Source organism: Chenopodium album, chromosome 10, assembly GCF_948465745.1.
Source record: "Chenopodium album chromosome 10, dcCheAlbu1.1, whole genome shotgun sequence".
Lineage (NCBI taxonomy): Eukaryota > Viridiplantae > Streptophyta > Magnoliopsida > Caryophyllales > Amaranthaceae > Chenopodium > Chenopodium album.
In genome coordinates, this window is record NC_137843.1 from 45,359,394 (window position 1) to 45,383,037 (window position 23,644).

The following is a 23,644-nucleotide window of genomic DNA, read 5'->3' on the forward strand; positions in this document are numbered from 1 at the left end:
TCGTTAAAATTAAATGTAATCATAATATATTTATCTTTGTAAAGTTATCAAACTTCTAAAAATAAATGAGTTTTTAATCAAATGGTTGATTGTGCATGTAAATTCTTAATTAAACTAATAATTACTATTAAATAATTATTAATTTTTTTTAATTATAATTAGATTTATTTGTTTCATAGTTGTTATTTTATAAAAGTATAAATTGTAATAAAAACATAAGTTAATAAAATATAGTGATCTGTAGGAGAGAGAAAATGTTAGTTGGGTATTGAAAAAAGTAAAAGAGAGAGTGGTGAGGATTTTTTTTATCCTTAGAGGGATAAAATTTTCTCACCAAGTATCCTCATTTTTGGATTTTAGAGAGAGAAAGTGGGTAGAGAGAAGATCGTTGACAATGCTCTAAATAATGGCTTGAAATATATATACTTCCTCCTTTTCTAATTAATTGAAACGTTCAATTTAGACAGATATATTAAGGAGAGAGAGTGAGTGAGAGTGAATGATAAAGCAAGTGGGGTAGCTAGTAAATCAGAAATATATATAACAAAACACTTCTAAAATTATAGAGCTTTTACTAAATGATAGCTTGAAATATATATAGATCCTCCGTTCAATTTAGGCACACATATTAAGGAGAAGAGAGAGAGTGAGAGTGAATTATAAAGCGAGTGGGGTAGTGTAGACACCCAAATGTGTCTCCCCAAAACCAAACTCAGTAATGAATACCTTTTGCGTCGAATGATAATCGAACGAGGTAAAAGTGTGAAAGGTCACGTGTTGAGGTTAGTTTTATTAAAGTTCTTTCTTTCTGTTTTCGAAAACAACTCTATTTTATGAAAACAGCCAATCCAGTTTAGTTTGGTCCACAACAATGGTCCAATAATGGAGTAGTTGGATGGGGCTTGCAAAGAGCTTTCCAACGATATATTATAAGCCCAATTCCGATGAATAATGAGGAAGTTATGGCCAAAATACTAAACTGGGCCCGGTTTGAGCTTTACATGCGGCCCAATGATCTAGGGGAGGGCCCAATGATAATTATTATTCCTAAAGTTATTAGAATTAATTATAGTCTTCTAGAATTCTCTAGAAGGTTCTCTTTAATCCTAATAGAATTAGAATTAATAATTATATTTTGATAAGTTTTATTTGGAATAAAATATTATTTTATGAAAAATACGTTTTCAGTTTTCATACGGACTTTACGAGTCAATTTTAATTGATAAGCGGACTCCGTGTTTGAAAGCGCGTAGGAATCCAGGCTGTCGCCAAACGACAGGGCCTGTCACTACGCGACAAGCCTTATCGCCACGCGACAGAGCTTGTCGCCAAACGACAGGACTGTCGCTACACGACAAGCCTTGTCGCCACGCGACAGACCCTGTCGCTAGGCGACAAAGTTGGTTTTGCGGCGACGGAGTGGAGTTTTATTCCTTATCAAATTCTACCTATTTCCGGACCGTTTTCTTATAAATAGGGTCCTAAACCTTCGTTTTTATTCATTCACAATAATTGATAATTAATCATCTATCTCTTTCTCTCTCTAAAGCTAGAGGCTTTCTCTCTCTCTCTTCTTTTTCTAAACCTTCCCTTTTACAAAATTCCTCATACATTAGTTCTAGACACACCTAGCCGAGTTCGAAGTTGCCTTCGCCCTAGACGTAAAAGGTTATAATTTCTGAGGGTTTGGTCCCTAATCTCTATTTCAATTATTTAATTTGATTGTTTGTTTTATATTTTCCTTGAAGTTACTAACGCGTGTATTTTGTTATTAGAAAGAGATACGAGGCATCAAAGTATGTAATCTTATTGCTCTATTCTTGTAGAAAACATGTTTAAATTTGTTTAATTCCTCTTATCATGTTAGGATGTTTCTATTGCTTTCTAGTATCCTGTTTAGGGTGCCTTTTACTCTTTCCTAATGTCATGTTAGTATCATGTTAGGGCTAAAGCTTTGATTGCTTAGTGACATGCTAGGTTTTGTTATTAATCTTGTTAGTATCATGCCTAGGATCTTGCTAATAGTATTATGCTTTAACATGATTATTATTGTTATAGTTATTATGATTATAATTATGATGATTGTTATTATGTTGCTTGATATATTATTATTGTTATTGCTTGATCACACCTTTTATGCATGTTTAAAGGGAATTTGTACTTATAATCACGCTTAATAAAGTAATTAATAATCTTGTTTAGGATTAATATGATTATAATTCAAGTGATCGCCAATAATAGTTTTATTTGTGCATTAAATTCAACCAACATAGATAAACAGGTTTAGGGTTAAGCTATTGTTTGCATGTTAGTCAGAAAGCGCACATGAATACGAGAAGAATAAAGTAGAGGCCTATTATTAGGGCAGGTTCAATCTCTTTTAGGTTGGATTTGTACCCTCATCCCCGAACCCTATTTGGTTCAAGACCTTTTGGAGTTGACGATCTCCTGGATCGTTAAAGGGGTGTAATCTTCACCTTGTGAACGGTTTACAAGTTCCTAAAACTTGTTGGCGACTCTTTTGCTCTAGCTTTTTTCCCTTTGGACGCCACCATGCTTAAGTGTATGATCACAGTGGGGTTCAAGCTTGGTTTAATGGCTTGAAATATTCCCTACAGTTTTTGGCAACTCCACTGGGAAGGATTTCTATTTTAATTCCTGAAATTTATTTCGACAATGATTTAGAATGAGTGGATGAGACTCGAAAAGTTCTAAGTATTTCATGTGCGTAATTTTGATTAGCATTATTGTCATATGCATAAAAAAAGGTCCTCATTGGATAGACCATCCGAAATGAGTCAAAAACATAGGATTTTTACACGTAGGAAATTTGAGAAACATATTTCACAACTAGAATTGAAATAACGCTGCGAAATCTGGAAAATTCTAAGAACGTAGATACCTGCTGAGGCATGTAGGAACTAGCGTCTAGAAAACAAGGCTTGTCGCCTGTAAAGTGCTTCTGTCGCCTGGCGACAGGGGAACTTTTGCGGCGACAGTCCCTATACCGAGCCAGAACTCTACCTTCTTGTTTTGACCATTTCTAGCACTGTTGGCTCGATTCTACTTCCTGATTGAGTTTTTCTCACTTTTTTGAAACCCATATGTGTTCTACATATGACATAACCCTCTGGGGGTTCACGCTCCATCTACCCAATCGAACGCTCCTGGCAACGACGGGTACAATCGAGTTTGTGAATCTACCAAACCATGGAAGCAAGTTTTTAACTTGCGGGGTCCCATCCACTCGCGCCAACCCTTCCAAAGGTAAGGCTTCCGCGCAGTGCATCCGGACTCATAACCATGGACCCTCTTTGACTAACCCATATCCCGAACTTTAGAGAACTAGAGCCATAGTTAGGTTGCAAACTCATTGCATCATGTTGTGACTTCTTGACTATTTGTGCATTCTTTGGTTGTGCATACTTTATATGTGCTAACCGTTTGTTTGACTTGTGTTTAAGTCTAAATAAACCAATTAATGACTAAAAAGGACTTTGTCTAATTAATGAATTAATTAATTAATTTGACTAATTAAAGACTAATGAAATAATTAATCTGACTTAGTACGACTTTAGGCATGTCCCCTTAGAGTAAAATTACTGGAAACAGTCCCAGATTAATGTTCCAGAAATGGCGCAGGAGTTTGTTCTGTGGCGCCGCAGTTTACTGCTTGTCGCCTGGTGACAGGTTTGTCGTCTGGCGACAAGCTTTAAATTGTGGCGACAGTTCTGTTGTTCCGGCGACAGTCCAGATTTTTACTCGAGTCATCACGACGAGTCTATTTAACAGTCTGCTAATCAGTTTAATCAATTTGTTAAGTCCTTAATTTAGTCTAGTCACATAGTCTAGCCACATGGTCATGACACGAGTCTTAACATGTCACCTACACTCACTAGTCTTAGCACACACTTTATATAGTCACCATGACCATGTCTTAGGTTCATGCATGAGTCGGTTTTTTCCGCCAATTGAGTTGGGGGTACATTATATTCCTAATTTTTTCATATCTCATATCTACATCATATTTCCATTCTCTACATGCTTTCCCCATATCACAATATTCATTCTTCCTACCTTCTTCCATCTATTGCATGTTGAATAGATTTGAGTCAAATAATTAACAATGAATATCCCTTAATTTCCCTTTCCACAGTACTTGGTCAAGGAGAGAAGGACGATTAATCAAAGACAACACTTTTATTCAAGTTCAACTTTTTGATAAGCCAATCGGTCGAAAAAGGAAAGCTAAGAAGATAATGGCAAGTCAGGAAGAAGTCAACGAACTCAAGGGACAAGTGACTAACATGGCTGAAATGTTGAAGAATCTGAATCTCCAAATCAATGACCCTGTGAGACATCAGCAAATGGAGCTCATCCAGGAAATTTTGAGCAAATTATCCAATGACTATACATTGCAGGGCATTAGCTCACAAAGGGTCTTGGTGGACAAGGATCTTCTTCCGCAGAAGTTCAATGCCAACGACATCCCAAAATTCAAGGCAATTGATAACCCTTATTTTCATTTAAGAGCCTTTGAAACTGTAATGAATATTAAGGGAATAGACAAGAAAGCTTTTCATTCTGTGTTTTCTCTATCTTTAGAAACCGTTTGTCAGCAATGGTACTTTTCTCTTGATAAAGAGAAAACCTCTAGTTAGGAGTCAATTGTGAACGCTTTCATTGATAGATATAAATGCAATATTCAAGTCGAAACTGATTATAGACAACTTGAGATGCTAAGACAAAAAGAGAATGAAGGCTTTACTTCTTTCTTTAATAAGTGGAGGGAAACTTCTGCTAACATGATCGAAGTCCCTGGCGAAAAAGAATCTGTGAGGATGTTCATCAAGAACCTCCAAGAGAAGTATTCTAAGAATCTCAAATATCAACACAACTTGAATACTTTCAAGGCTGTCTATGACATAGGCATCGAAATCGAAGATGACCTCGCAAAGCAAAAAGCTGCTAACAATAGTAACCACAGTGGCTGGAAAGGAAAGAAGAACGACAATCTTTCTTCTTCCGAAAACGCCCACTCTAGTAACAATGTTAGTACCTTTGATCTTAGTGAAGTTTTAGCCATGGATAACCAAGGATCTAAGAAGCAACTAAGGAAAGACTTCACCCCCATTGGAATGAGCTACGATGCTGCCTTCGATCGACTCCATGCCAAGGGACTCATTACTCCCATTGGACCTATTCAAGATCCCGCGCCCAGAAAAAGATTGCCTAGTTGGAACCCAGATGCACATTGCAAGTACCATCAAGGTAGGGGTCATACTACTGAGAGTTGTTGGAAGCTAAAAGAGGCTATCCAACATTTGATCGATAATAACAAGCTTCCCATACCTCCAGCTAGCAAGAAGAGCGAGTGATGATAAAGCAAACGACACAAGACAAGAGGCGAGCTTCAACGACAAGATTTCATGACCTCTTTTTTCTTTTTTCTTTTCCCCAATAAGTCTAGCATAGGCACTTTTTTCTTTCTTTAGATTTTCTTTGTAGATTTTTTCTATCTCCCTTTCAATAAAATGAGCATTTTATTTCTTGCATATGACCATTGCATAGCTTTCCACTCAAAAAAATAAAAAAAAAAAAAAAAAAATCCATGTCGAACTGAGCACAAGGTATACCAATGATTTGAGGCACCCCTTGTAGCCACATCATATCACCTTTCACCTTTCACCTTTCAAATATACAATCTTTTTTTAAAACCACTTTGAGCCTCATCTAACGATTGACCTTTCCTTCTTCAACCCATATCTACCTAACCTTGGGATGGGATGGTGTGCAACTTATGCAATTTTCAATTTCATAAAAAGCTTGAGTAACTTCAGAAGAATAGCAAAATAGAAACAATAAAAGTGTACAAAAGGGCAAGTGTTCCAATGTCTTTGATATGAACATGTCTCAGATTGCGTTTCTTATCGAGTGCTCGGTACCATGCCTGAGAAACATGAATGCCAAGTGAGTGATAGACCGCATGATCGGGATTGCCCACGCTTATAAAAAAGAGATTTGAATTTGAAAAAATGATAAAGCAAGAGCAAAATATAAACAAAAGAGAGAAAAAAGAGTTAAAACACTCAAGCATACAAATACAAAGATTCAAAGCAAGGTTGCACACCTTGGGGGCTTATCTAGGGTCTTGAGCCTTTATCCCCTTCTTCTTCAACCTTTAGCCTAACCGCGTTACAACCCTCAAAAGACCTCTTTGAGGAATACACATACTTGTGCGAGGTTCGGCTAAAGCTACGTTCGGCCTGATTCCTAACGGATACGTAGGCAACCTCACATCGGGGTGCGGCCGTAATAAACATGCATTCATATTCACATTCACATTCACACATCATGATCATATCAAGGGATCTCCTATGCTCATACCTATATATTTAGAGCTAGACTTGGGGGCTTGATCCTTACATTATTAGCTTACTTAGCCTAAGAGTCACCACTATTTGACTCTTCTAAAAATAATATTTTTCCACACACTTAGCCCTTGCGGCCTAACCTTAGTGTCACTTTCACACACTACACAGATACATGACCAAATAGTCCTTTCCTTAGGAACCCTTTGTCGTGAAATCTTAACACAACGCTGAAGCATGCCTTGTCATATCAACATCAATCATCGTTGCATCACAAAGTATGAAGTGCTTAGCCTCCGTGCCTAAATTACCCAAATACTCTCATCATTGAGTCAACAATTGAGATAGCCTAGGATGAGTTAATCCTTGCACCTTGAGAAATAGTATCAAACAACGTTTGACTAAGTTCATTCAACATGCACCATCAAAAACTTCTTCCTTTTTGTGCCTTTCTTTTTCGGGAGAAAGTCGGCACCCTCCACAAAAATGACGGAAAATTTTTGAATTTTTTCTTTTTCGCATCAAGCACATCACAATACAATGCACACACGAGTCATGAGTCACAAGTGTCAACTCACCTTGGGTCAACCTCAAGTCAGTCAGTCACATTGAGCCAACCTCAAGTCAATGAGTCAAGCAACACTAAGTCTTAGGTCAACCCTAAAGAAAGATAAGCAAAGTCCTATAGTCCAAAATATAAATGCAGGTGCATCCCAGCAAGCAGGAACATTCCCGGATTTTTTCGAAAAACCGCGAATATGACACATGAGATTCTTCCAAGATGAGAGGAGTTACATAGATCAGTAAATTAGAGATAAAGAGCTTTAATTTACAAAAGATTTGAGCAGATTTGGTTGAAAGGAAACGACCAAGTTCAAAAGTTCGGAGCGAAACCGAGCAACGAACAGCAGCAGCAAAAGCAAAATAAGGAAGACCTGACTCCGGCGCCAGACGACAAGGATGTCGCCTGGAAACAACATCTGTCGACCGGCGACAGAGCAGAATTACAGCGACAATATGTTCCAGTGTGCGCTGGTGCGGCGACAGGATACATGGCCCTCATAAGTAACTATGTGGACCTTATGCAGCAATTTCGGGTTCCTTGGTACGCCAGTTAGCCCCTATAAGAAATTTGACATGATTAAGTAGTCGGCTTGATTACAATCGCAATAAGTGATCGACCTGACGAAAGATCGTCTCACTTAGCTTAAAGCGCCTAAACATTGGCTCATCGCAAAGGCACCGACATAATGGTTCACAAGCAGCAGAAGGCACCGACATAATGGTTCACAAACAGCAAAAATGTGCCGACGTATTGGCACCGCGGAAATTACAGCAAAAAAAAAAATTTGCAACAGTAAAGTTCAAGCGAGCTTTAAGATTGACAAGCGTTAGTCTTCGGTAATTTTCTTTGGAACATTATCGTAACAACTGAGGATGACTTCAAGCGAAGTTATCTTCGACAGCATTTGCTAAGATTATAGAGGTTTTCACCAAGATTTGAGAAGATAGCACGAGATGGGCGGTCTTCGACAGCATTCGCTAAGATTGTGGAGGTTGTCACCAAGATTTGAGAAGATAGCACGAGATAGGCGGTCTTCGACAGCATTCGCTAAGATTGTGGAGGTTGTCACCAAAATTTGAGAAGATAGCACGAGATGGGCGGTCTTCGATAGCATTCGCTAAGATTGTGGAGGTTGTCACCAAGATTTGAGAAGATAGCACGAGATGGGCGGTCTTCGACGGCGTTCGCTAAGATTGTGGAGGTTGTCACCAAGATTTGAGAAGAGTGGTTCGTGATGAGGCGGTCTTCGACGACTTTTGCTATGATTGGGAGGTTGTCACTATGATTCAAGAAAAAAGCTCGAGATGTAGCAGCAATGATAGACGACGTTCCCTAGGATGTGGAGAGTTGTCACAAAAACTAAAGATGGCTACAAGCAGAGTTATCTTCGATCGTGTTCCCTAGGATGTGGAATATGGTCACAAGCCGCGGAGTATGACTACAAGCAGAGTAATCTTCAATGAAATAGGAGGCAGCTACAAGCAGAGCGGTCTTCAACAAAATGCAACAAATCGGTTACTCTTCAGAGACGTGTGCTCGACGGTGCAAGATACGCGTTTCTTAACTCTTTTATCTTTTTAACTAACACTAGTTTGCAGGTATCGGCGTTACAAGAATGATTTAGGATCGCAGAACGTTCTGAATCATTCTCCGTCCCTATCGCTACTTTGACTTTCATTTTTGAAACATGCGTTTCTCCAAACTCAGTCAAAGTGGAGGCTTCTGTAGACACCCAAATGTGTCTCCCCAAAACCAAACCCAGTGATGAATACCTTTTGCGTCGAATGATAATCGAACGAGGTAAAAGTGTGAAAGGTCACGTGTTGCGGTTAGTTTTATTAAAGTTCTTTCTTTCTGTTTTCGAAAACAACTCTATTTTAAGAAAACAGCCAATCCAGTTTAGTTTGGTCCACAACAAGGGTCCAATAATGGTGTAGTTGGATGGGGCTTTCAAAGAGCTTTCCAACGATATATTATAAGCCCAATTCCGATGAATAATGAGGAAGTTATGGCCAAAATACTAAACTGGGCCCGGTTTGATCTTTACATGCGGCCCAATGATCTAGAGGAGGGCCCAATGATAATTATTATTCCTAAAGTTATTAGAATTAATTATAGTCTTCTAGAATTCTCTAGAAGGTTCTCTTTAGTCCTAATAGAATTAGAATTAATAATTATATTTTGATAAGTTTTATTTGGAATAAAATATTATTTTATGAAAAATACGTTTTCAGTTTTCATACGGACTTTACGAGTCAATTTTAATTGATAAGCGGACTCCGTGTTTGAAAGCGCGTAGGAATCCAGGTTGTCGCCAAACGACAGGGCATGTCGCTACGCGACAAGCCTTATCGCCACACGACAGAGCTTGTCGCCAAACGACAGGACTGTCGCTACGCAACAAGCCTTGCCGCCACGCGACAGACCCTGTCGCCAGGCGATAAAGTCGGTTTTGTGGCGACAGAGTGGAGTTTTATTCCTTATCAAATTCTACCTATTTTCGGACTGTTTTCTTATAAATAGGGTCCTAAACCTTCATTTTTATTCATTCACAATCATCGATAATTAATCATCTATCTCTTTCTCTCTCTAAAGCTAGAGGTTTTCTCTCTCTCTTCTTTTTTTAAACCTTCCCTTTTACAAAATTCCTCATACATTAGTTCTAGACACACCTAACCGAGTTCGAAGTTGCTTTCGCCCTAGACGTGAAAGGTTATAATTTCTGAGGGTTTGGTCCCTAATCTCTATTTCAATTATTTAATTTGATTGTTTGTTTTATATTTTCCTTGAAGTTACTAACGCGTGTATTTTGTTATTAGAAAGAGATACAATGCATCAAAGTATGTAATCTTATTGCTCTATTCTTGTAGAAAGCATGTTTAAATTTGTTTAATTCCTAGTATCATGTTAGGATGTTTCTATTGCTTTCTAGTATCCTGTTTAGGGTGCCTTTTACTCTTTCCTAATGTCATGTTAGTATCATGTTAGGGCTAAAGCTTTGATCTTTAATGCTTAGTGACATGCTAGGATTTGTTATTAATCTTGTTAGTATCATGCCTAGGATCTTGCTAATAGTATTATGCTTTAACATGATTATTATTGTTATAGTTATTATGATTATAATTATGATGATTGTTATTATGTTGCTTGATATATTATTATTGTTATTGTTTGATCACACCTTTTATGCATGTTTAAAGGGAATTTGTACTTATAATCACGCTTAATAAAGTAATTAATAATCTTGTTTAGGATTAATATGATTATAATTCAAGTGATCGCCAATAATAGTTTTATTTGTGCATTAAATTCAACCAACATAGATAAACAGGTTTAGGGTTAAGCTATTGTTTGCATGTTAGTCAGAAAGCGCACATGAATACGAGAAGAATAAAGTAGAGGCCTATTATTAGGGCAGGTTCAATCTCTTTTAGGTTGGATTTGTACTCTTATCCCCGAACCCTATTTGGTTCAAGATCTTTTGGAGTTGACGATCTCCTGGATCGTTAAAGGGGTGTAATCTTCACCTTGTGAACGGTTTACAAGTTCCTAAAACTTGTTGGCGACTCTTTTGCTCTAGCTTCCTTCCCTTTGGACGCCACCATGCTTAAGTGTATGATCACAGTGGGGTTCAAGCTTGGGTTAATGGCTTGAAATATTCCCTACAGGTAGCTAGTAAATATAAAGCATAAAACTTACCCAAAAAGGAAACGTGTCAAATTTTTTTTTTGTTAACAAAAAAAAACAGCTTCCTGAAAAGGAATACGTGTCAGCTAAAAAAAATGGAGGTAAGTATAAAACAAAAATCTCAAAACAAATATTTTTGGAAGAAAATTTTGTTTGACTTTTCATTGAGCATGTTATATGCAACACGTGTATTCTCAAATATTTGCTAATTTCTTGAAGGTTTTAAGTTTGCATTAATAAGTGATAGAATACGTGAACTTTGGGTGGCAGATACTTTTACTCTGATAACAAATCCACAACTATATCTAATGTTAAGTTTCAACAAAAATATACAATTCATGGCTCATTATTGGTGTGCCTCTTATGTTGTATTAGGCTTGTGTTTACTATTTTTATGTCAACCTACCCATATCCATATCAAGTAACAAATTATGATATTATAAACAAAATTACCTTCTCATAGGACTAATAAGAAAAGTTGAGAGCCTATGGTAAGATGTGAGAGAGATTGAGAGAGTGAGAATGAGAGCAACTAATGAAAATAGGAAAGGAGATTTATGGTCCCTATTTTCATTTAATATTTTAGTTCTTATTGAGCTTTTTATTTTTGAAAGATAGTTCTTATTTAGCTAGTGACTAGCTCCTTGTCTTGGGCTACATTTTGGAAAAGTTTTAGATTTAGAATTTAATTTGGTTAGGTTATGTTAGATCCAAACCTATCAAAGCCAGATACAAATCGAAAAATAAAAAAACTATAAAAAAAAATGATTCAATCCACTTCGATCAAAACTTAAAAATTCAATTCATTGGATTTCTTCTTTGAACCTAGAGGTGGGCATGGGCCGTGCCGGCCCGCGGGCGTCACGTGCTCGGCACGAGATTGGCCCGGCAAGGTACGAGCCCGCCAACGGCACGGTGACCGAAGAGTGGGCCATGCCGTGAACACGTTTTCAAGAATCCGGCACGAGCACGGCACGATAGTTTGGCCCGCAAGCACGGCACGCCAAGCACGGCTAGAAAATAACATAAATAATAATAAAGAACTATAATAATAAAAATAAGAATAATAACAAGAACAATAATAATATGATAATAATAAAAACATAAACATAAATTAATAAAATTATTTAAATAGTATATCCATTAAAAGTTGTTCAAAGAAAATTTTTAAAATTTTTTTTAAAAATTATGGGCGGGTGCCCGGCACGCCAGGCACGTGGGTCATGTCGTACCGCGGAATGGGGTGTGCTAAATGGTGGCCCGGCACGGCACAACACGAGCCACCACCAGACACGGCCCAGCATAACACGTTGCCCACCTCTATTTGAACCATACATCATATAATTTTCTTCTCAATCTAAATCCATCTAATAAAATGTGTGACCTTTTATTTACAACCAAAGTAGTAACCTTTAGTATTCATTGCCTAGAACTAGTATATGGTCTAGATTTTAACGTGTATCAATGTATACCAATTCAATGGCCATGATTCAAAGCTTGTGGTGCTCATCTTTTAAACAAAATCAACTCTACCAATTTCTAACACCAAAAACTTCACCATATTCCAACCAAGTTCTTCCATTGTAGCATTTCACATTGTTCATTGTCTTATCCCCTCACAAACCTCAATACTTCACAAAAATGGCAGCCAACCTCTTCTCTCCTTCTCATCCACTATCATCTTGCTCCTCAATCTCCAACTACAACAAAACCAGAGAATTTTCTCTCTCCTACCATACCCAACAACAACAATTTCCAGCTATTTCGAAGCCGAAAAGGGCAGTAAAAATTGCAGTTTCTGCCTCCCTCCAAGAAATTGAATTAGCAGCAGATTTAGCCAATCATCTTCATGAAAATCCATCTTTGTTTGTAATAGCAGAAGGTGGTGGGTATTCTGTTGCTAGCTATTATACTTCTCTGGGTCTCTTTGTTATCTCTGTTCCGGGCCTTTGGTCTCTCATCAAACGTTCTGTTAAATCTAAGGTATTATTCTAACTTTAATTCTCGTAATCGAGTGGATGCTAACTAGCTTAGTCGATTAACTTATAAAAGGGCAATACCCATTATCAGTATATACATCACTACTCTTTGTGGCTCCCGGACTTTAAGTTTGCCATTGGAATTCTATTGATTTTTTTACTCTTGTAATTGATTTTTGTTAATTACTAAAATTTTTGTTGTGAAATCATAGATTGTAAAAAAGACTTATGTGCAAGCAGATGAGAATAAAAAGGCACCAAATCAGGTTGCAGGAGAAATCTTATCCTACTTTACTCGTAACAATTTTGCGGTTACCGATAGAGGAGAGACGATTACGTAAGTTGCTTCTATTTTCGTGGACTACACTTTCCCACATTTCCAGCATTTTTTAATTTTTTTTCCTCCTTTGTTCGGGTTAATAGCATGTCGATAATATAATTTAAAGTAATAATAATGTGACTACTATTTCCGAACAGATTTGAAGGGATGATGGTACCGAGTAGGGGGCAAGCAGCATTGCTGACATTCTGCACCTGCATAAGCCTAGCAAGTGTGGCTCTAGTGCTTACGATTACGTTTCCGGATGTGGGCAACAATTGGTTTTTGATCACTGCCCTTAGTCCTTTGGCGTAAGTCTTCAAATTCTTAACATTGTAAATAATGTCGTTCAATTGCCAATCAAAGTTTGGCCTGCATGATTCATTTATCATAGTGATTTACTGATTAGATAACTTATCCATCCGGAACTATATGCGAGAGTTATTTGGGGTTTTTGGGGAGATAAATAATTGTGGCAAACACAATGAGTCAATCATACGTCTAAGATAGGAATATAGGACAGTCTTAGTGGGATAAAGGGAGAAACAAACACGGTCACATAGTGCATTTTGGATGTTTCTAACTCGATAGGCCATAAGACTGATAAGAGAGTTATTTTGAGAGGGATATCCTGAATTTGTTCAAGTAAGCAGGGTGAAATTTTTTAATTATCATTAGCTTCTCCCTAAAGTGCCTCAATGGCACCAAAATGATCAAATCCTGAAATTTCAATGATGCATATGGTTCTGATCTAGTGCATTAATGGACTTGTAATTTCTTGCCAATACAGTGGAATATATTACTGGCAACGTGCAGCAAGGAAGGAGCAGATCAAGATCAAAATGGTCGTAGGAGAGGATGGGACACTGTCCGACGTCATAGTTCAAGGAGATGATCAGCAAGTAGAGCAAATGAGGAAGGAGCTACAGCTGAATGAAAAAGGGATGGTATATGTCAAGGGCATTTTGGAAAGATAGTCACACCAGATCAAGCAGAACCCTCTGCAGATTCTTTTCACGGCTACTATTAGATACTACAGTAAAATGTTAAATTTAATCAAGAAAATCTCACTCCCTTGATCTGTCTTGAGAGCAATTTGTAAGGCAAATAGAGTCTTTGCAGAGATGTAAATACTTCTAGAAATCCACAGAGCCACATGCATCTAAAGTTCAAATCTTTACAATCAAATTTTGCTTAACAATGATATGAATATAACAACAAGAGTTGAATGTATTGTATGCAGGATGGTAACTAGCAGCAAAAATTTATACTAAGCAAGTTGCCCAGCAGATTATTTGACAACAGCAACTCAACCAGTTAAAATTACAAACTTAAAATTACACAAGCATTCTTTGGCATGCTTATAGCAAAATAAATTTATCTGGAAATGTCTCAGAATATTCTGATATCCAAGTTTTATAGCTAAAGGAAAACCAAAAAGAATTCTAGATATCGCCATCATCCCTGTGGCTTAAGTGGCTTTCACCATCTCACTCCTCAACCAATTAGCAATTTGTTCTCTTCCAAGAAAGAGTAAGTTGGTACCTCAAGATTATAAGGTGCAGGACCCTTCCGAATTCTACCAGATATGTCATAGTGAGAACCATGGCAAGGACAAAACCATCCACCATAGTCTCCAGCATTTGGCAAAGGAATGCAACCCAAATGAGTGCAGACACCAATCACAACAAGCCATTCAGGGTCCTTAACTCTTTCTTCATCCTTCTGTGGGTCACGAAGGGAACCAAGATCAACACTATTAGCCAGCTTGACGTCGTCATCAGTTCGACGCCTGATAAAGACAGGCTTTCCACGCCACTTCACAGTCACAGTAGTGCCTGGCTCAATGCTTGAGAGATCAACCTCAAGTGATGCCAGAGCAAGGACATCCTTACTGGCAGACATACTCAGCACAAACTTAAGGACAAGCAGGCGGACAAGTGAAGCATAGACGAATCTTCCACCAGTGAGAACAAAATAAGCAAATGCTCTCTTGCTGGGATCACCAGGAGGATATCGTTCATGGTTGTATTCATCATAGGTGATTTTTGATGAGGGATTCTTAATAGCAGCCACAGTAGCTGGAACATCAGGGATAATGCCATGTTCAGCTTTTGGGACGAGATTCTCAGTAGCAAATCCTGCATTCAGCCATCCAAGTCCAAAAGATAAATGTTTCACCACTACAAAATTTTGGCAGTTAGAGTACCAAGCACAAAATCCTATGGCCACAACTACAAAAACCCAGTAGGTGGCCGGCGTGGCCCCAGAATAACATAATATCTTTGAATCAGCTAGTAGTTAAAAGATATTACACACATTATGAAATGCTATTACAAACATGAAGCATATTGCAGAACCAGATACAGCAGGACATGGTGCTCTACATTCACAATCAAAGGAAAATTCACATAACATTCACAAAGACGATTACTTGAAAAAACACCTATATTACATGTACTAATAATACTAACATAGAATCATTAACATCATGTACCTTTTCAGATAAGAAAATAATACCAATATAAATGAACTGCCAATAATAAATACCAGCCAAAAGGATGGACAGTATTTATCAAGCATCACAATAAAAATAAATAAATGTTGAATCAAATAAATAAAGCCGGTAACAATAAGAAAGCAAAAAGGGCTCTCTCCCATGGCTATCAAGATAAACTCAAGGGAAGCTAGAAATAAGAAATTATATTCCTTCAAAAGTAGCCTCAGTTCTCCTATAAGTCCTATTGTCAACAATTGCATTGCAATGTGATTAATTGATAGTATTCTTAAGACAAAACAAACTTCCACATGGATCATCTATGTGCAATTTGGGAAGATCTACTCATTTACTGTGTTTTTCCTCAGTTTTATGGCTTGGCAACCAATCTATTTCCAATAAATAGATATCAAATTACCAAAAGAGGCAAAAAAAATAGAACTGCAGTTCAAAAGGATTCAAGTGCAAGTTCTTCTTTACCTGAGAGATAAAGATGACTTTCTGTAAATACTGAAATTCTTACATAATTTTGAAAAAGCAACTCCTGGCTATCCCTTTGACTTGATTTCTTGTTACTTTTTCAGACGAAATTTTAATTTGTGGTTGACTGTATATTTAAAGACTGACCTCAGAAACACCTTAGCCTATGTTTTAATATGTTTTGACATTTCACACAAAATATCCCCCAATTCTTGACCCTGCATAGATGTGCAGATACGGATTGCAGCTGATATATGTAGTTTTACAAGGTTTAGCATAGTACCAAGCATCTTTAATTGCAAGTTTGCAACTTATAAACTGCTGAAATGAATGTTGCAAAATTAAAAGGCCCAACCCAGCGATTATTCAGGAGAACAAATTCCCCAAGAAAAATTGTTCCACATTGAAAACCTATAATTGCCAACTGCTTTACGCAACAGTTGCTCCTATTAACTATCCACCCATGAAGCTTATTAAACTACGGATTTCGATCCCAATTTTCATCTTCCCAATGCTACCACAATCATAGCAGCAATCAACAGGTAGTATGCCCACACAAAATAACATCGCTCCCAAATAATTCAAGTTAATCATCCCTATCTCCAACTCTCCATTTTCCCTAAAATACACCCGATTAAAAAAACCCGACGCGATAAGTTTAATACACCCAATCACCGGCATCTAAACTCCCAGCTCCAGGGCAGGCTCCTATTAATTTTCGAATTACACAAATCCAGATAATTTCACCTCTCCTGAAACCTAGCCTAAATTGATTCAGAATTCAACCACAACAAACAAGTAACATACATCCGCATATTCATCAAATCGCCGACTAATCAAGCAATAAGGGTTCAAGTATATACAAATTCAAAGCATAGCCCCAACAAATTCATATTAAAAACAACCAAAGATCGCAACTTTTCAAGATCTTTTTCAAATCCCAGCAACAAAATCATCATCAGCAGAATCAAAACAACCACAATCAAACAAAACCCTAATTTCAAAACCAAACAACAAAAACTGAACCAAATCAAAAAATTCTTTTAACATCTTGAAATCAGAAGAGAACCCTAACCTCGAAGGTGGGTATAATAATGGGGTAAGAACAAAGGGGTAGATCTGGACTCCTGGTCGTCGCGAGAAAGTGGGGATTTGGAGACGACAGAGGATGAGGCGGCGGGACGCCATGAAGAAGAGGAGAGAGAAGAGAGGCGCCTTGCCGCCACCCTCAACATCTTCGAGAGGATTCGGATTTCCGCCTTTGACGGTGAGAGAAAATGAAGGGTTGGGTGGTGGACGAGGTGCGTGCGAAGGAGGAGAGAGAAAATGAAAGAGGAAGAGAAATGGGAGATTGTGTAAAGTAAAAATACAAGACTAGGAGTACTAGAACTTGCGAAAGTTTGGGAATTGGGATTGGGAGGAGGTCAAGGTTGATATTATTGAGATTTTAAGGGATTGTTTTGGGTATATATTAGGGCCTTGGGGGTTTCCTTGAGGGGAGGTAATCGCATAGAGGACTTGCTTGCAATTTTAATGTAAAAAGTATACTTTATTTTTATGGTTAAACTACTTGGATTTGAATGTTAACCAAAGTGGCTAAAATGCACACTATACCATCTATGTATGGTGAGTTTTTTCAGTGGTGGTTCCGATAATGACAGAAAATATGTAAATAAATATTTTTAGGAGCATGAATGTTTCCACACTATTCTTAAAAGATTTTTTAAAAAAAAATTAGATAATTAACATTGATGAAAAGAGAAAAAGTTATATGTATAAATAAGGGCATAGATGCAAATGCACATTTTAAAGGGTATAATTGGAAGCACACTATTCATAAGAGTAGTTTAAAAAAAAAGGCAATTAACATTAATGAAGAAAAAAAATTGTACATATTAGGCCCTGTTCTTTTGAGCTTCTAGACAGAGCAGAGTAGGGATCAGTAGAGAGGAGCAAAACAGATTACACCACAACAGAGCAGATTATTATTATTATTATTATTATTATTATTATTATTATTATTATTAACAAAAACCTACAAAGTTAATCGATTTACAAGAAATTAGTAGGGAGCCGAGATACAACCTGGGCCCCCACTGCTCTAGGTATAGCGAATTCGATCCTGCTAAAGATGTGAGCAGCTGCACGAGCACCTATATCCTGAGTTCTTGCGAACGCCTAAACCCACTTCAGCAATGCAACAATATCTTTTTTTAATTCCCCTAAAGAAGAATAGGAGAAGGGAAGAAAATTATAACCAATAGCCCTGCAATGGGCCCCATATTTGTCCCGTTTCCGCTAAGCAGCAACCAACACAACACGACCAGGAACAAAGTCAGACAATCCTGATTGTGTCAAAGGAGAAGACCCCGTCAAGTCAACACACACATCAAGGCCTCTATCCCAAGAATAAAGCAACACATCTGCAGGTTGAAGAGCCCCATCGTTGCCTCCAGTCAACCCAACGTTAACCTCCTTTCTCGCAGAAATCCCGGACCGAAAACAAATATCAACAAGAGTGTCGCAACAACATTATGTCGATGTTTAATACCCAGCATCCTAGCACAGGTTACTGCATGATCTCCAAATATATCCCCATCGAAAACCCTTGAGCAATCGAAACACGGTGCCGAAATCGAGAACAACGGAATATCCAATCTATAGCAAAGAACAGAACGGTAAGCCTTACCATTCATAGTCTGACCCAACCCTGATATTGGGACCGCCCGCAACCAGGTAAAAGAGTGATCCTCCTGCTAGGATTTTTATAAGGCAACCTGACGCGGAGAAAGTGGATGTTGCAGAAGCAGTAACCTTTGTGAAATATATATCTGCCAATTTCTTCATGAGTTTGGGGACAGCGATCTCACTAGGGTTATGCATAAGGTCAGTCTCCACATTCCTATGATAAAGACTAAGAGCATCATCGAAGGCCGATCCCGGACCAACAATACCAAAATTGCGAAGAAGCGTAGCCTAAAGACCATTAGACTGCAAACGTGGCGCAAGAAAAGCATAGTGTCGAACATCACCTGCTGAATAAACAACCAATCCACCCTAAGCAAAAGGCAAGGTGGCAATACGCCATTGTCAATCACCAAAACCAGGCCCCGAAGCAATAACAATACGCTCCAAAGATGCCCGAAGGGCCACATCAAAAGAAATCTGGGCCGCTTTAATTATTATTATTATTATTATTATTATTATGACATTATTATTATTATAATTGTAATTAAATATTAATTATCATTATTATTATTATTACTAATAATATCATTATTATTATCAATTACCAATTATTATTATTATATATTAATTATTATTGTTGTTGTTGTTGTTGTTGTTGTTATTAGGAAAAATTGCCAAAAATAATACAACCTTTGGGCCTTTTTTTTTTAATAATACAACCTTTTGATTATTTTTTAATATTAAAACCTTTAGGGGGTATCAATTTTAAACAAGACAAAAAACTTATAACTTGCTAAACCGGTTGTCTATGACACTTGTCATATATAATTGGTGTGTGTGTGTGTGTATATATATATATATATATATATTCTTTACAAAAAATAAAATAATTGTAGATTTAAAAAAAAATAATAAAAACCCAGCCCTTAACCCCAACGACCACCACGCGCATGGCGCATCCCCTTCTCCAACCTCTTCTCTAGCCAACAACCCTTCCCTCTGTCGACCCCCTCCCTCGCTAGCCGTCGGTGACCAGCCCACCTCCCTCACCCCGAACCGCCGACCACTCCGACCCTACTCTCCTCCACGACCCTACTCTCTTCTTTGCGCACCATGCCCATCATCACCGTCAATCACAAATTTCAACGTAATCTACGGTGGTGCAATCAACGGTGGAGGGCGAAAGTGTTGAAATTGGTGACGAATTGCATATGGGGTGCGGATTGGTAGTAATTGGTGGCGTTGGCTGTGGTTTAGTGTGCGATTGGGGAATGGTGATGCGGGATTGTTATTGTTGGTGCGTGGAGAGGGAATAGCTGCTAGTGGCTGTTGTTCGTGAGGGAGAAGGGAGTTGTGGTTGGGTGAGGTGGGGAATTCCGGCTCGTTGGTGGGGTGTGTGGGAGTTCTTGGCTGCGGTGGTTGGCTACGATGGAATCGAGGCTGGTTGGTGGGTAAGTGGGAGTTTCGACCTGGTGGTGGGGGTTGGAAGTGGTGGTCGGGAAAGGGAGGAGGCAATTCTGGTGGTGGGGATGAAACCGAGTGGTGCACTGGTGGTGGAGATGGAGGGAACAAGCCCCTCAACCGGGCAAACTCATTCATTCATAGTGGAATTAGCAAGCAAAATAGGTACAATAGAGTTCGGGAAATCCGACTCCCACACACGACAACCAATAGACCACGGTAGAAAATGAGCTAACTCATGGGCCACCTTATTACATTCCCTTGAAATAAACTCAAACAAACTAGGAACATGATAAATATCATTAAGAATAATATGAAGGGAGCTGCTCCCTCTCTCTCGAGCAAGAATTGTGTTCACAATACCCAAGCTATCGCTTTCAACTTCAACACGCCTAAAACCATAGTCCAAAGCCACCTGCAGACCCAATAGCCTCAGCAATGATGGGCTGCCAGCGATCCTCCACATTCCACGCTGCTGCCAACACAGCTTCCCCCTTTTCATTCCGCACAATCGCACCCACAAAAGACCCCAATCCCTCTATTGTTCCTGCATCAACATTAATTTTAAACATTCCCCTCCTTGGTGGTTTCCACCTTTGTCTAGCAGCACACCCCCCCATCACCGCAGCCTCCTCCTTGCCTTGCAACTCACTCATAAGCTTGTTCACATACTCCATTGATTTATACGGATTGCAAGCTTCCCTCTCAAACACCCGTTTATTTCACGCAGTCCACACCACCCATCATATTGTCATAAATAACCCATGTTCTTTGCTAGGCAAACGCTTCAGAACCTCCAATGCTATATCACCAAAATTCTAGCTTGCTTCCCCTACTCCCCAATCCATACCGCTCTTATCCCAAATTAATCTTGCAATAAAGCATTCCTTCAAACAATGTAGCTCCATTTCCTCGTCCACCCCACAAACCGAACACAAAGGCGAAATTCTAGATACCCTCCCATGTAAACCACGAGCTGTAGGCAATGCACCAACACAGGCCCTCCAGAAAAACAACTTTACTCTCGGAAAGGTATTCGCGTGCCATACTTTCTTCCATACAGCAGTCGAAGAAGAAGACGATGCTATATATTGTCTCAGCATCCAACTCCCCAAAGATCACGCGATAAGCAGAACACATAGAATATTCCCTATCTCGTTCAAGATCCCAGCATACCGAGTCATGAGGGAGGCGAAAGCTAATATGTATACTCAAAACTCTGTCTCTTTCGAATGGAAGAAACAATTGGTTAACAAAAGGAACATTCCATTGAGTTCCTGCCAGGTTAAGCAGGCCACACACACGCAAATTTTCCAGAGCATCGCCTCTTGGGAAAATAATTTTCCTTGAATTTGTACCTGGTATATATCCAAGGACTCGTCCAGACCAAGATATCCAACCCGTCTCCAACCCTCCATCTAACACCTCGATTAATCACCCACTTAACCCCCTAAATACCCCTTCAAGTATAACTTGGTGAATTACCAATATCGGAACTCAAATAATCACTATCAGCATAGTATTGGGCCTTAAGCACTCTCGCCACCAAACTCTCCGGATATTGAATGAGATTCCAAGCTTGTTTCCCTAAAAGAGCCGCATTAGAAAATTAAAAATCAAAGAAATCCTATCCACTCGCCGCCTTAGGCTCACAAAGCTTCCTCCAAGAAATCTAGTGAATCTTACGCACCCCTTCCATTGCCCCCACCAAAAATTAGCCACCAATGAACGCAACTCATCACAGAAAGAGGAGGGAAACTTGAACACACTGATCACCTAGGTCGGGATAGATCGGGCCACTACCTTAATCAAGACCTCCTGACCCGCTTTTGATAACATTCCCCCCTTCTACCCTTGCAACCTCTTACATAACTTCTCTCGAACTCCCTTAGTAAGAACCCTCTTAGATCTCCCCACCACGGTAGGCAATCCAAGATATTATCATGAATATCAACCACATTAATACCAAGGAACTCTGCTAGAGCACCCCTTCTATCCTTCGACACCCCTTTACTAAAAGACAACGTTGTCTTCCCCAAATTCACCATTTATTCCAACGCCGCTTCATAAGTACTCAAAATATTTTTTTATCGTCTCTACCTCATTCACACAAGCCTTAGAGATGATAATACTATCATCAGCAAACAACAAATGGGAGATGGAAGGAGCCGTAGATGCCACTTTGATACCATGTCAACTACCTCTCTCCACTGCTCTAGACAACAAACCAAATAAAGCCTTAGCACACAAAATAAACAAATAAGGGATAGAAGATCACCTTGACGTAGGCCCCTAGCCGGAACAAACTCCCTCGAAATGCCCCATTTATAAGAACTAAGAAAGTAACTGTTGAAACACAATGCATAACTCGATCAATCCAATTTTCTACAAACCCAAGTCTCATCATCACAACTCTCAAAAATCCCCATTCAACTCTATCGTATGCTTTAGCCATATCCAGTTTCACAGCCATGTGACCACTTTCACTCATAGAATTTTTCATATGATGAAACCTCAAAGGCCACCAATATATTATCTATGATCAATCTACCGGAGTGAAGGCACTCTGATTAATCGACGTAATATCTAACAAAATAGTTTTCAAGCTATTTGCAAGAACCTTCGTAATTAATTTATACACCACATTACATAAACTAAATAGGCCTAAAATCAACCATTTTATCCGGCCCTTTTATTTTCGGAATTAAAAAAATGAAAGTTTTATTAACAGACTCCGAAATAACATTATCATTCAACACACCAATCACCAAATTAGTAACCGCAGGACCAACAATATGGCAATAAGTTTGAAAAAATAAAGGGCATATACCATCCAGACCGGGCACCTTCATAGGATCGGGATGCATCTGTTTCAAAGTCGTAAAGACCTCCTCCCCCGTATACCCTACACTAAGAACCGCATTCATATCATTAGACACCCTTCTCTCTACCCCAACCAAAGCCTCATCAAAAGAAACCGGACTTAAAGACGTAAACAAGTTTTTGAAATAACCCATTGCCACATTATTCACGCCAGCAATATCCTCAGATCTTGCCCCTTCATCATCAACCAATGATGTAATAGTATTCTTAGCCCAGCACTAGGAAGCTTTACGATGGAAAAAACTTGAATTTCGGTCCCCTAAAGTCAACCATAATGCTCTAGACCTCTACCTCCAGTACATTTCCTCGTAATGCAGCAACTCCGAAATCTCTTTCACAACTCTTCGCCTCTCATTCACCCTACCAGCAGACCGACTCTCCCTATTTAACGTACTCAAACGTTTTCTCTTCTTTCTGATCTCACAAAAAATCCGACCGTATTCTTTATCACACCACGTCTTCAGCATTTCAGCACAAACACCCAGCTTAGTCTCAATAGACGCCCTCCCAACTGCCACCCTTGTTCAACAATTTCTTCACACTTATCATTTTCTGTCCATATATGCTCAAACCGAGAGACGACCTTTCTCTTAGCACCCGCACCCTCTTCATCCCCTAGCACTAGTTTAATTGGAGCGTGGTCAGCCCACTCCCTCTCCAAATTGATTACCTTCATATTAGGAAAGAATTCTTCGAGTCGGGTAATCAATTTTT

At 38.7% G+C, this 23,644-nt stretch overlaps 2 protein-coding genes across 2 annotated transcripts; one reads left to right on the forward strand and one right to left on the reverse strand.

Moving 5' to 3' along the window:
• Nucleotides 1-12,077: 12,077 nt before the first annotated feature.
• LOC145562467 (protein COFACTOR ASSEMBLY OF COMPLEX C SUBUNIT B CCB1, chloroplastic-like) lies at nt 12,078-14,122 on the forward strand. The gene is made up of 4 exons (XM_081622761.1): nt 12,078-12,606; nt 12,815-12,939; nt 13,080-13,232; nt 13,712-14,122. The coding sequence occupies exons 1-4, from the start codon at nt 12,265-12,267 to the stop codon at nt 13,896-13,898; spliced, it is 807 nt and encodes a 268-aa protein (XP_081478887.1). The 5' UTR covers nt 12,078-12,264; the 3' UTR covers nt 13,899-14,122.
• Nucleotides 14,123-14,127: 5 nt separating this feature from the next.
• Nucleotides 14,128-17,318, reverse strand: LOC145562468 (cytochrome b-c1 complex subunit Rieske-4, mitochondrial-like). Its single transcript, XM_081622762.1, has 2 exons — nt 16,974-17,318; nt 14,128-15,062 (listed from the first exon to the last, which is right to left on the reverse strand). The coding sequence occupies exons 1-2, from the start codon at nt 17,131-17,133 to the stop codon at nt 14,419-14,421; spliced, it is 804 nt and encodes a 267-aa protein (XP_081478888.1). The 5' UTR covers nt 17,134-17,318; the 3' UTR covers nt 14,128-14,418.
• Nucleotides 17,319-23,644: the final 6,326 nt, after the last annotated feature.